The sequence below is a fragment of the Pezoporus wallicus genome, unplaced genomic scaffold (assembly GCF_028554395.1).
Source record: "Pezoporus wallicus isolate ANWC-B61680 ecotype Strahan unplaced genomic scaffold, APGP_CSIRO_Pwel_v1 contig_3817, whole genome shotgun sequence".
NCBI lineage: Eukaryota > Metazoa > Chordata > Aves > Psittaciformes > Psittacidae > Pezoporus > Pezoporus wallicus.
Window position 1 is genome coordinate 7,228,746 of NW_026635157.1, and position 14,476 is coordinate 7,243,221.

General features: G+C 42.0%; 1 protein-coding gene across 1 annotated transcript; it reads left to right on the top strand.

Annotated features, from left to right (window-relative positions):
* The first annotated feature begins 4,326 nt into the window (after positions 1–4,326).
* On the top strand, positions 4,327–10,376 carry IL22RA2 (interleukin 22 receptor subunit alpha 2). The gene is made up of 6 exons (XM_057407612.1): positions 4,327–4,756; positions 5,651–5,801; positions 6,645–6,823; positions 7,777–7,946; positions 8,362–8,540; positions 10,039–10,376. Exons 1-5 carry the CDS (start codon positions 4,645–4,647, stop codon positions 8,515–8,517), a joined length of 768 nt encoding a protein of 255 aa, XP_057263595.1. The 5' UTR covers positions 4,327–4,644; the 3' UTR covers positions 8,518–8,540; positions 10,039–10,376.
* Positions 10,377–14,476: the final 4,100 nt, after the last annotated feature.

The following is a 14,476-nucleotide window of genomic DNA, read 5'->3' on the forward strand; positions in this document are numbered from 1 at the left end:
TTGAACACTGCCAGGGATGGGGCAGCCGCAGCTTCTCTGGGCAACCTGTGCCAGTGCCTCACCACTCTCAGAGTGAAGAATTTCTTCCTAATGTCTAATCTAAGTCTTCTTCTCCAGATTTCTTGCAGGCCCCCTTTAGGTACTGGAAGCTGCGCTAAGGTCTCCCAGGAGCTTTCTCTTCTCCAGGCTAAACAACCACAGCTCTCTCAGCCTGTCTTCATAACAGAGGTGCTCCAGCCCTCTGATCATCTTTGTGGTTTCTGGATTCACTCCAACAAGTCCATGTACCCTATATTGGGAGCCCCAGAGCTGGATGCAGCCCTGCAGGTGGGATCTCATGAGAGTAGAGGGGGAGAATCACCTCCCTCATCCTGCTGGCCACATTCACCTTGATGCAGCCCAGGCTACTAATCCCATATTAATTCCGTTAATTCCAGCATATTAATTCTATGCGTCTCTAAACTGGTAGGATTTTTATCATCAAATCATCTGCATATTATTAGGTGAGGCACCCAAAAGCTAAGGAAAAGTGGGTCTTTTCTCAATGGGCTTAAACAAAGTACAGCAGTCTTTAGTGGTAGGGAAAAAAAAAATCACAGGGCTTTGCAAATGAAAAAACCTGACAATTTTTAGGAAACTTGCCATTTAGATACCAGGCTTTGAGCTGTTTTGAGGGTTGGTATTATCTATAGTTCCTAATGAATGCTAGCTCGGTTACTGACTTCCTGGTACAATTCAGCATCTTGTACATCATTAAATAAATATTGTATGTGCAAATAAAGACTTGCTACACAGCAAGCCTTGAGCAGATCTTCATCTTAATTATGTTCCAATGCGTCACTATCAAAGTGCAGCACGGCATTGGGAGTTTCTAACTGTAATCTTTAAAATGTTGACCCGACTTTAACAGCGAGAGTCAAACAGTTTGTACCTGTGGGCAGGAAGCAGTGCAGGCACGTACTGTGCAGTGAAAGTTAGGCTTGCTTCCCCAGAAACAGCTCTAAGAACTGATGTGATGCAATGCCTCTTCCCTGAAGGGCAGGGAAAAAAAATCCAGAAAGTCCCTCCTGCCTGGCTGAGGGGGTTTTCTGTGGTTTTATTTCTTTTTTTCTCCTGTATTGTAGTTTTTTCCCTGTGTGAAGTAATTTTGCCAGTCCCCACTGAGCTGGTGAAGGGCTGTCCTGCCACAAACACACCAGGAGCTGAGTCCCTTCAGCTGGGAGAGGCAATGACTGGGGAGGGGATCTAATTGCAGTTGCCAGTGATACAAACATTGGCAGAAAAGAGACTTGTCCGAGGCCCCGAGTCAAAGCACAAAAAGCATCTGTCAGAAGTTACAGTGGGGGGATCCCACTTGGACATGTGAGGGAAAAACTCATGCTGAAAGTGGTAGTGTGGGATAGAACTGCTATTAGCCCTCTGAGCACTAGGGTGCACCAGATGATCTCTAGAGCCCCCTCTTAAGACAGGTTTTGCTGCGAGTCCATGCTGGCTACTTAAAAAGAGACTGGAAACTACGTCTCCAACTGAGAATAGTCTTTCAGTCCAGAATTATATGAACCACCCATTTTTTATTGTCAGTTTGCATGAAGTGACACGTATGAGAGAGACTTGTCTGGCCTCTGCCAGTTACTAGAAGTAATCTCTGTGTGCTTTGGGAGTTTCTTCCCTTTCTTCATCTTCCCACAACCTCATTCAGGTGTGTAAGCGAAACCCACCCTCACATCCACTGCAAATATCAGAGACTGATACCTGAAAAGCCAAAGGTGGTGCTGCAGAAGCAGATCCAGGGTTAAATTTTCTCCTCCTGGGGATGGGAAACAGCTTGTTCAAAGGAAAAACACAAACCACCAAAACCAGTGAGGTGGTGCTATCAGATTGGATGAGTCAGGCAGCTTCCAGCAAGAATATATTTGACTTTCACCTCTGTGTAGCAATATCCAATCCTCAAGAGAAAGATGTCAGCTTACCCAACATTCAGATATGTTTTTATTCCAGGAACAGAAAATTCGCATGCCCACAGTTCTATGTCAGTTCACTGAAACACCAGTACTGCTGTTTCACAAAGGTTTGGATCAAAAAGATACTTCAGTGTATGCTACCTATGTGGACTCTGCTGGGGAAAGTAATACATTTGAATTTTCCATCTTTTCATAAAGTACTTTTCAGAGTATTCTTAAAAAATTTTGTTTTACAATGCACATCATCTATAGTGTTCCTCTATTGTTTTCATTTTAAAACGTACAATACACAGATTCTGCGAAACTCAAGATGTATGAACATGTCTGTGTATGTGTGTGTGCAGCTGGTACTTGTTTGACTGCAACTATCTTTACTGCACAAAGCACTGAAGAAACATGATTGAAGTTGATGAGTGGGACAATGTTATGATGCTAGTAACCTGGGGATTACCAGTGGCTGTTTCAATAATCACAAGAACTATGTAAAGAGTTACTGATTACCTCAGAGTGCCAAACCCAACTGCAGATAAAGAGCTATCAGAGTGAGGCATGTGGGAAACTCGGAGTTTTTCCATGGGATAGGCATTTCATTCCCTGTTTCACCACATGGCCAAGCTGCCTTTTCCGAGTGAGACCCATCAGTGCTGGGTGGGCTGGTCTTCAGCTCTGCAGTTGTAGGAGGAACCACCATCATCACCAATTCTGGCAAAGCTCCACACTTCAGCTCCTTACAATGGGCTGTTATGTGGAGTACGGGAAGGTGTGTTGGTACAATTCAAGTAAGCAAATACACAACCTATGACTAAACCTTGATGACCTTTTAGTCTAGTAATCGGTTTATAAAAGTTCCCTATTCCCGCACTTGAGTTCATATAATGTGATGAAATTCTAATTGCATTTGGTGTGGGGAACTACTTAAAGGTCACTGAATTTTGAAAATGTGTTGGGAAATGGATAGATGAAGAATTCCCAGTTGGTGATGGCAGGGTGGCCTTTCTGCCTTCTACCTCCATTGTGGGGTTTTCATGGTTTTAATTTTAATTTCTTTAATTCCCTTAATGGGGTTACGTAGTTAATTCAAAGCTACACAGCTAGTGTCTGAATATATCTGCTGCAGGTTTGGTGCTTGGATAATGAGATATAGCATATAGCTGGCCAGCCAAACTGAGAGTCCATGCCCATGTATCTGACAAGGACAGCTTCTTGATTAGATGATGTCCAATTTGCTGAGTATAACCAGATGTCTTTGAATAAAAAAATACCTTCATTTGAACCAGGACTTGCACTTTTTTTTTGTCCTGACAGGTGTTTTGTCTGCAGCTTTTCCCAAAATAAAGATGATAAGCAAATTTCTGTTTCTGCAGACAGGTAGTCTTCATGTCCATTATTTCTTTCCGTGTGTTGTTATGTAGTGCTGTGCTATGTCATACGAAATTGGGAGGTTCTCTTCTTGCTTGTCAACACTAGCTTGCAGAAGGAGAATGCATCCTGACTTTTGCCCAGCTGCAGTGGTGCATGAGTGGCAAAGTACATGTGGATGTCAGCAGTGGGAATCTTTTGGGGAGGGAAGAGTGAGGGGCAAGGCTAGGCAGGACTGGCAGCAGCCTCCCAGCTGCCACCAGAGGCACCATGCTCTTCACCAGCAACCGCCTTGGCTGAGCTTTCCATGCATTCCAAGAGCACAAAACCTGGCTCCCACCAGGCAGGTGCACATGTGGCATTAAAGCATTTACAAACACAAAGCAATACTGCTTTCATCAGGGAGCCCTGGCATCCCCAGCTCTGGGGCCAGGCTCACAGGGGTGCACCTATTTGAACGGCAGGATTTGGAGCACAGCTGTGCTGAACGTCAATATCTGTGCAGGCAATGTTGTTGTGCACTTGCACCAGTCAGGCATAGGACTCCTGGCAGTCTGACAGTCCAGCAGAGTGGCACTTGGAACTGATGGGCTGGGCTTGCCTCCCTGTTCTGTGCCACCCTCCCAGCACCTCTCCAGCAGCCAGCATGATGTGAACATGCTGTCCAGCAGTACAGCTGGCAGAGACTTCGTGGCCCTTCATTCCTCCAGTGATGTATTCCTAGACAACATCCTTCCGCAAATGCACCTGCAAACTCTGTTCGTCTGCGTATCCCCCTAAGACAGGCCAACAAATCAGGTGACATCCCATGGGTAGGTCTTTCACATGGTTACCGCAAAATTTCCTGTCTTCTTCAGCTCAGAGTGACCAGTGAGCTGAAACATAAATTTGATAGATAGATAGATAGATAGATAGATAGATAGATAGATAGATAGATAGATAGATGATAGATAGATAGATAGATAGATAGATAGATAGATAGATAGATAGATAGATAAAAAAAAGAACTCATAAATAAATGAATAACTATCTTAGCATGGCAAGCAAGCAATCTTGTGTGACAAATTTACAGGATAAAGTAATATTGCCAGACATCGTTTGGGAATTAGTGTCTAAAAATGAAAAAGACCTTTTCCATGCTGGTTTTCTTCATAATTAGTTCCAAACTTCAGAGTGACCACAGCTGCCAAGCAAGACCAATTGCAGATGCTTAATTTAGAGTAACTCATATGTTTCTCAGCTAAATTAAAAGAAAGCAAACCAGGCATTTTGGGAACTGCTGAAAGGGGAACTGGAATGTTTAATGATTACTTCCTCATAAGCCATGCCCACAAGAGAGATGCTCTTTATTCATGGAGCTGCTCTCCTGAGGATGAGAGGGATCATGCTTTCCTCCCTCTGCTTACTGATGCACCTGCTTCAGGAGAACATAGCTAGTAAGTAAAGGCTTTCTGCTCTTTACCTACGTAGTAGGGTGGGGGACTATGGATCTTTTACTGAATATGTGGATGAGTCAAGAAATCTCTGGCTCTTTCAGTGCTTTCAAAATTCCAGTGATTTCAAAATCAGTCTGTTATTTTGTCTTTTAAGTCTCTGAAATGCAGATAAAACAAGCATGCTGAGAATTAAAATGATTCATATCTATATTACCAGTTTCAGTTCAACTACTGCAAGTCATACCTGATTCTGTTATATGCCAGGGATAAAGATGCAGTCATATGGGTCATGAAACAAAGAAAAAACATTGGGATTTGGGTACTTCAAAGAGATTGTTAACTGATTTTGCCATTAGTAACCATCAGTTTGAAAACAGATTATCTTCGAAATGGTTAGACAGCTTTATCTTGTACTGCAGACTGGAAAAGCAGTGAATCTCAGGTTATTTTTTACTAGGCAAGAGCTGATAAACACAGCTGTGACAACACAGCTATAATCCCTGCAGGTTAATGCTGACATGTGGAGGAAAGAGCACTTAACTTTACCTACTGATGGGGCTGCTTACTGCAGGCTTTGTGAACTGATCTGAAGGGCTTGTTTCCTGGGATGTCCATCAGGCATCTTTCACAGTAGCAAAATCACTGGGAAAAATAAGGAAACATTAAAAAGCAAAAACTCAAAAAACCTCCACAAAACCAAACCAGATAAAATTGCTCTTTTCATATTACTAAAAATATTTGTTCCGTAACTATTAGGTCTGGTCAGTGTGACTTTGACAGTTTTGAACATACCACAAAGCCAAATAAGCTGCAGTAATACCTGCTGCTTTAGGTACAAAGGCTTATATCAGTGACAAATGTGATATATTATCATTCCTTATCTTTTATTTGCAGCAATTTTAGTTTCGGAAAACCAAGACCTGCAAGATTCAATTAAGCCGCAGAAGGTAGAGTTTCATTCATTAAACTTCAACAACACTTTGCATTGGCAGCCTGGGAGGGCCAGAGATGCAAGAGACACCGTCTACTTTGTGCAGTATAAAGTGTAAGTACAGGGGGAACTCCAGCCTCCTGCTGGACTGGGGCACATCCATGCTTGACACATCAAAGGGACTTCCCGGGTGTCACAGGATATTCTCCTCATACTGGAGAGAATATCCCATGACCTGGGGAATGTCCACATCCTGCTTGGCTGCCAGCTCTCGGTTGTTGCTGCTCTTATCAACAGCCCATAAGGTGCGGATGAGCAGACCAAGGCAGCAGGGAACAAGCACCTCCAGCAATATGCTGTGCATCCTCATTGCAGCATAGAGGTGCAGAAAAATGTAGTTTGCAGAGGACTTCTGGAAGCCACTGGGTCCAACTGCCTTCCTGAAGCAGGTCTCGCTAGGTCAGGTATTTCTGCAATAGGACATATAATGTATTTTGGTGGCCCACCTTACCCACAACAGTGCTGCAGGGTCCCTCATGGCAAACTTGAGGCAGTGCTAGAGACTTGTCCTCATAAGAGGTACATTCCTATCCCTGGCACACTTGGTGAGTGCCCGAAATCGCTACTGCCTTTGAGAAGCTAGTTGGTGGAAACTGGGATTCTGCCCATCATTGAACACACTGGTTAAGCCAAAGTGGTCCCCTCTCCAGAGGGGCAAGTGTGCAATGTCTTCCCGCAGGGGTGGTAACCATATCTCTGATTTAGGTTTCTTTTAGAAAAGACAGACACCAGTAGCTCTCAAACACCCTTGAAATCAGTCTTCCCTGTTATCAAATTGAAGGGAGTTAATTTCCACAGGAGAAGGCTTGTCAGTACCGCCAAAACAGACAGCTAAAAATCTGTGTGACCCAGTCAGCAATACCTATAGCTTACATCCTTCCTCATCTTTCTCCATAGGTATGGGCAGAGCACATGGCAAAACAAAGCTGACTGCTGGGGGATTCAAAACCGTGTCTGTGACCTAACAAATGAGACCTCTGACATCCAAGAGCCTTACTATGGCAGAGTGAAAGCTGCACTGGCTGGCATTTATTCCAACTGGAGCCTCAGCTGCAGATTCACTCCCTGGAGAGAAAGTGAGTGCAATCATATGGGTCTCTGAGAATGTAACTGGATTTTCTGTGGCATGGAATATATAATTTCTGTTCACAGTTTGCAAACATGAGTAATCCTTTTCTAGCCACAAAGCAGTACCCAAAGAATTTGCGAGTCAATAGCTCTTCAGTGAAGTGTTGTGATAAACACTTGAAAGCCAACAAATTATGGATAAGTAGCCACTTATCAATAATTAAGGGATCAGCAGTGCTTGTCTGTCTTTAACCTACCCTCTTCCTCATGGAACTACACAAATTCTCTTCAGCCATTTCTGAGCTGCTAGAAGAACTGGACACAAGATAGAAAAGAAGGAAATGTTCTCTGCTTCAGGGGAAAACAAAGAAGAGAACTGAGAGCTGTGTGGCCACCATTCTCACATTTATGTGTTTCCTGATTGCTGTGTATTTAGAAAGGACATGCACAAAACTTTTTGTTAGTACAGTCATAGTGTGCCATAGTATGTTAGAAATTGGAGGACTGTTAAAATACTGAATAGTACCAGCATACCTACCAGTAAGTTCCCCATGAATTAACCTCACTGGTCAGTGCAAAATTGAATTGTGAATGTCAATGCACTTCACAGCCCTGAAGTGCAAACTGCCTTGAGCCTCCTGTACATATGGCTCAAGGGGCAGGGTAGAAAATCAGGGCAAAGAATCCAAAGCATTTTCCTTGACCAGCCTGCAGTCAGCAATGTGCAGCATTAAGAGATTCCAAAAAGTTTGGCTCAAAATGAGATCTAAAACACAGGAAAGTTCACCCACAAAATAGCCCAAGCAACAACCACCAAGAAGTAAGGACTTTGACAGTAAATACAGCATAACATATTGTTGGTAAACAAAAGCAGTAAATTGTTGAATATATTCAAATTGTGTTCGGTGAAACATTATTAATAAACTGTAACTGTGTTCATAGCTTTGGTTTTTCATCTTAGCTGTGATAGGACCTCCGACGATAGCTGTGGCTCATAGCAGCAAATCCATAATACTAAAGCTCCAGGCTCCACGTTCTCCTTATAAAAGGAAGAGAGGCAGCAAGATACCAATGACAAATTATTATGATCTGTTGTATCAAGTCTTTGTAATTAACAACTTGATAGACAAGGTAAGTGCATATTCAAATATGAACCCTTTACCATTGAAAAAACAGGAAAGTATGGGCACACTATTCTTATTTTACATCTGAAATCGTCTTCTGAGATAGTGAGAACATTGATGACTGTGCAAATATTTAAAACCAAAGTAGATTATTTTTCAGGAATTGAATTTGATTGATTTGAGTTGTAATTCCTCCCTTAATTTTTTCCTTCAACTTAGTATTTCATACTCTAAGACATAGATTAAAAAACTGGGACAGGAGGGGAATTTTCTTTAAAAATAATAAATAAATTGCAAATGCTATTGACATTGTGCAAGTCCATGTGCTGCTCTCCATCCTCTATTCTTATCAAACTTTACTCACAGCACACTTGCTAGGGTAATGTGCTTGACTAGCTGTTTTTACTCCACTCTGTCTGAAGCAACACAAGGTCCTGGTGTATGAAGGAAAACACAAGATTATTAAAATAGAAGATTTGAGGCCTGGAGTCAGCTACTGCATCATGGCTAAAACATACGTGCCAATGCTGGACCGCAGCAGTGCCTACAGCAGCAAGCAGTGCACCATGCTGCAGTGACAAGATTAACACCTCTGCGACAGGTAAGAGGTTCATCACCAGCTGAAACTGGAGATGACTCTGGGAGTCAAGAGCTGTTCCTCACCAAAGGCAGTTACCCTCAAAAATGAGAAAGAAAAGTGTAGCATAAAAACTGCCATCTCGTATGACAATATTAGCCAGAGTTCTTACATCATCTCAGCTAGTTTCACACCAGGTAAGAATGATATGGCCAAGGAGATTAGAGGAATGGTGTGGATAATTATTTGTGTGCTGATATGGTCCTCAGAAATGCCTCCTGCTTCCCTTTCTTTAAACAGTTATACACAGTATTGCTTTCACGGGTTTCTTTTGCTGTCAAGTAATAATTAACTAGGAAAATGAGTGCCCTCATACCTTAGGAAAGTGCAATTCTCATGCAAGCTCTTCAATCCTGTTCAGGAATTTTTCTGATGTATAATTTGGATGAGGCTATCCTCTCTTTTCATGGCATTCTTGCAGTGTGATGTGTTTAAAAATAAATCAGTTATCAAATTTCATGAGTTTCCACGGGCCAAATGCAAGAGCTAGCTCAACTGGCTGGGCTGAAAAATCTGTTTCTTTACTTGCCTGTATCACTAGACTGTCTTCATGTATCATATGCCCAGCAGAGAGATTTACTATCAATTCTGCCTTGCAGATGCTAAGGCGCAGAGTGTATAAAGACCTAAGTCACAGAACCAACTATGTTGGAAAAGACCTTTAAGATCATCAAGCCCAACCATTACCCCAGGACTGCCAACACCACCACTAAACCATGTCACTTGAGGACCTCATCTACATGATTTTTGAACACTTCCAGGGACGGTGATTCCATTTCTGGGAAGCCTGTTCCAATACCTGATCATTCTAATATACAATCTAAGTCTCCCCTGTCACAGCTTGAGCTGTTACCTCTTGCCCTGTTGCTTGCTACTTAGGAGAAAAGACCAACTCCCACCTTGCTACAACCTCCTTTCAGGTAGTTGTAGAGAGCAGTAAGGTCCCCTCCTGAACCTTCTCTTCTCCAGACTAAACAACCCCAGTTCCTTCAGCCATTTCTCATGAGACTTATTCTCCAGACCCTTCACTAGCTTTGTTACCCTTCTCTGGACCCAAGCTAACCTCAGTGTCATCTACCTTAGCAAGCTGAGATTTGGGTCCTTCCTAGGGGTGAGGGAGAAAAACTGGAACAGCATTAAAGTCTGAGCCTGTATTTTTGTTCTCAATTCAGTATTCTAATTATCACAGATTTTCTTCCTTCTGCTTCATAATACAATGCACAATGTTGGTCTCTCTTGATACCTCAGTGGGTCTAGGCTAAGGAGAGAGTCAGTTTCTAGGTGATACTCCTGCATTTTTGCTTGCTTTCCCCGTTCTGTGAAAAGCGGAAAGCTCAGGTTAGAGCTGGTACAGGAGGTACAGGAGAGACGCAGGCAAATGGCATGTGTCTAATTTTTGGTTAAATTGAATGCTGTCCAGTTTAAATGCACACTCCAGCAGCAATTCTCTTTCTCTTCCCAGATACAAGGGTAACAGCAGAAAGTGCCTCCCATCACAGATCCAGCTGTAAATCAACATCTTTAGTCCATGCTTGGAATACGTACTCGGTTCCTTTTTAAATTAACCTTTGTTGCATTAAAGGATTTGATCATCACAATCATTTTATGCTACAAAAAGGCACAGGTTTTTTGTATGCCCTATATTACAATTTACATAGTATACATTTGTATTCACAAAGGAAACAGTCTTGCAATATTTTAAAAAATATGGAAAAAGCAGTTGTGAAAGTATTCTGAAGATTGTTCCTAGGGATTTTCTGTTCTAAGCCTTGGAATCAAAATACAATTTATAAAATATAAGTTTCAGATATTTTATTTCTTCTAGAACAAAGGTGGCAACAAAAGATGAAAAAAGTGTCTTTTCTTTAAAATAAGAACTATACAATACAGGAGTATACCCCATGCTCACAATGTCTTCATAGTAACCTCAACGTAACTGATAGTGAAACCAGTATGTGATTAGGCAGGAGCTCATTTAAACGGAAACAGAAAAGATCAACACTTTGAGTCAGTGACAGGCAGTTAAAGGGAAGAAAGATATATTTCAGTAAATGATGAACAAATGCTGACCATCATTTGTGATTTCTAGTAGTCTTCATCTCACAAGGGAAAAGAATTCTTGGGCAAGGTCTAGGTAGATGCCCACTAAGCCACACCAGGATGAAGAGGTGAAGTGGCTTTTCCAGATTGCAAGTTCTATAAGTAATGAGAATCTTAATACTTAAGCGCATTCTTTTATTGACAATTAAGTGAGGGGAAGTGGGAGTGGGCAAAGAGGGCAAAGCAAGCCCTGGGAAAACCGGGAGCCCCTTGCTACATAATCCACATTTCCCTTAATTAACATGCACAAAGGTGGATCAGTTCAGTTTAAGTAGCAGACTTGGAGTTCACTTAAGCCACATCCAAAGCATTTTTCATGGTCTGTCACTAACACCTCACTTGGAGGCAGCGCTGCTGAGGGCTGCATAAGGGTGCTGGCAGTAGGAGTTTGCGAGGAGATTCTGCTTCAGTAAGTGAATGCTGGTCAGCCTTTAACAAAACAAAAGAGGTCTTTATGTATAAATATTTCCACCATCTGATTGTAACACATGACATGTTTGAATGACTAGATTTGCAGGTGTCTAGATGTGTGCACATACCTAGTCCTTAAACCCAGGTTGCTTTCACCACGCTTCCCTTTTTTGCTTCTTTCCCATTTTTCCAACTTTTTTACCCATCCCATATCCCACAGTTTCTTAATTTAGATCAGTTTTTTGGGGGAAGCAGGGCTTATTAAATCTCTGTATAGTACTTAGCACTATGACAAGTCTTAGATACAGCACTGCTCTGCCATGCCTCTTGCGCTGGGCAGAACCACAATAAAATAATCCAGGCAAAATGTTAAGAAATAGCCTTATATTTCAGCAGTGATAACTTCAGCCACTTGTGGGATATCACAGCCTGAAAATATTATCTGTAGTAATTCGAATTCTTTCTCAAATTCACTTCTCTCCTAAAGGGCAGCTCATGTTGCTGTTGTTACACAATGATGAAGTTTAAAGTAACATCTACTCACCCTAGTCAGAGGACAGACTCTGACAATGTCAAATGCACAGGATGAAACTGGTTAAGGTTCTCAAATCTTATAGAAGACATGAAAAGAAAAAGAAAAAGAAAAAGAAAAGAAAAAAAAAGGAAAAAAGAAAAAGGAAAAAAGAAAAAAAAAGAAAGAAAAAGAAAAAGAAAAAGAAAAAGAAAAAGAAAAAGAAAAAGAAAAAGAAAAAGAAAAAGAAAAAGAAAAAGAAAAAAGAAGAAGCAGAGCCATAGGAGTACCTGAAGCTTTCAGACCTGGCTAGAAGGACAGCAGCTGCCATGCTATGGATCTAGGGAGAAGCTGGACACCTGAAAGTTTTTCAATTTGACAAAATTATAAAAAATATGTAGCATGTATACTAGGAAAAACAATAAAAGGTCTGAAGAAGTCTCACACTGTTATGTTTGCTAACCAGATTTCATGTCTTCAGCAACAACGCAGGCTTACAGAAAGCAGCACAAGACTTGCAGGAACAATGCACTTCCATTCTTACGGTACCAGGATTCATCATTGCCAATCATAATGTTCTGCAAAAGCTAATTTTCTCTTCCCATTTGAAATGCATATATCCTTTCAGCTCTGCTCTGACATGTAATTTTACTGGGGGAGGGTTTGGTAAAATGACTAGTGCTGTATTTTTTTCTCTGCATCAGCAGTAGTGGCATGCTCCACTGGGCTTGCAAGACGGGGCTCCTGAAGGGAGAGGTACTTTGTTGCAGCATATACTGGCTGGGTGGTCTGCACCCACAGCTTCTAGATAGCCCTAGTAATGCTGTAGCTTTTAAAAACAGCTTTTCTGTGCCTTATTCTGTATGCTGCACAGCTGCTTAAGTGTCCATGAGGGTGGAATGGAGGAAGAGCTCTCTAAACTACAGCTAGGGCTTTTCTGCAAGCAAGTTATTTTGGAAATACCTGGAAAAGTGAGCTTCAGCCCTCCTTCCCCTTCCTCCTGTGGACACAAGGAGACCATCTGCTGTGGGTCCACCCCTCCAGAGCTGCCTGGGCTAGCACAGGGCTCCGCAGTGGTTGGTCCACACGCACATCACTCAGTGGAGGACACCTTTACACCGCTGGCTTGACTCCTTCTGGCTGTAAGTTTGCAAGACCCAGCTGAAAACACCCTTTTCTTGTTTTTTCAGTCACTTACAGAGAAGGCATTTTCTAACAAAATGCCAAATGCCAGGTTTTGGCTTTGATTCAGGAAAGAGAGAACTAAATGCTGACCTCTAGGGCTATTGCATAGAGTGGGGAAGACCAACCAGTGTAACAAAAGTGGGACTTGTGCAACTTATTTGGTAAGCCCTCGACTGCCACCTCACTGGGGGATATCTGCAGTCATGGGCAGGGCCCGTTGCAATTGCCTCATCTGGCCCGACTCCATGTCTCATATGGACAGCTGAGGGTCCTGCCAATGAGAAATAGGTATTATGTCTTTTAGAGTTTGCAGTTTCTGACCTTTGCTTGAAGTGGAGCCCATCCCACAAGGGCTACCCTACTTTATTTCATGACAGTTTTCTTATCTGTCAGATGGCATAAGAGCTTATCTCCCACTGTAGATGGCTTTAACTTCACATTCCACTGGCACTCAGAAGAGCAGTATTCAGCTACCAGAAATTCAAGAACAAGGCTCTGATAAAGCTGATAGAACAACAGCAATGGACCAGATGCTCCAGCCTTATAAATTAGGAGAAGATTATGCATAACCAGCTGTACCATATAAATGCCCAGTTTTATATGATGCCATGATCCTCGGTGTTTATCATATGGTCTAGCATCTGGCCAGTCCTATTCATATCCCCCATATATCTGCTGTAATCAGATGTGGACTTGAGGTTTATTTACTTGCATGACTTGATCTCAGCTAAGAACTGCTCTCATGGCCAAGGAATGGGGTGCTGTTGTGAATTGACATTAGCTTCTGTCACAGATCTATCAGACATTGTCAAATATTCCAAACTGCAGGGAATTAATTGTAAATAGGTGGGGGTGTCTGTGGATTTTCTATGGATTTCAATTTTTGCTACAAAAATCAAAGATACTAATGTGTAAAGTCTGTCTGGTAAAACAGAAGAAAGACTAAAATATAATCCAAAGTCCTGAGACCTGCTTTGCCACTAAGGACACAAACCAAAGGTACTTCTGCAGAAAAATGGAGTGAAAGAAATGACGCCGGTGTTCATCATCATGAAAGTTACAGTCTGCTTTGCAACTTCCTTTCAGAATCTTTTATAAAATGCTTCCAAAGGAGAAAAATAAAATAAAAAAAAAAATATATATATACATAATTCAATTCCCCAAATGATTAAATCAAGGGAATGTGAAGAGACGGCAGAAACTGAAAGCAATCTCAGTTTGGTACGGCTTTATAGCACACTTATTCTGAATAACTTTTTGAAGCTGATTCTCTCACCTGCTGAAATAATGCTTCATTCTAATAAATATCACAAAAAAAAATATGCCAAAACTACAGAAGAAGACTAAATAAGTTAAATTCTTTCAGCTGCACAACAAGATGTATCATCATCATAGAATCATAAATAGTTAGGGTTGGAAAGGACCTTAAGATCACCTAGTTCCAGTCCCCTTGCCGTGGGCAGGGACTCCTCACACTAAACCATGTCACCCAAGGCTTTGTCCAACCTGGCCTTGAACACCACCAGCGATGGAGCATTCACAGCTTCCTTGGGCAACCCATTCCAGTGCCTCCCAGCCTCACAGTAAAGAACTTCTTCCTTATGTCCAATCTAAACTTCCCCTGTTTAAGTTTTAACCCGTTACCCCTTGTCCTGTCACTACAGTCCCTAATGAAGAGTCTCTCCCCAGCATC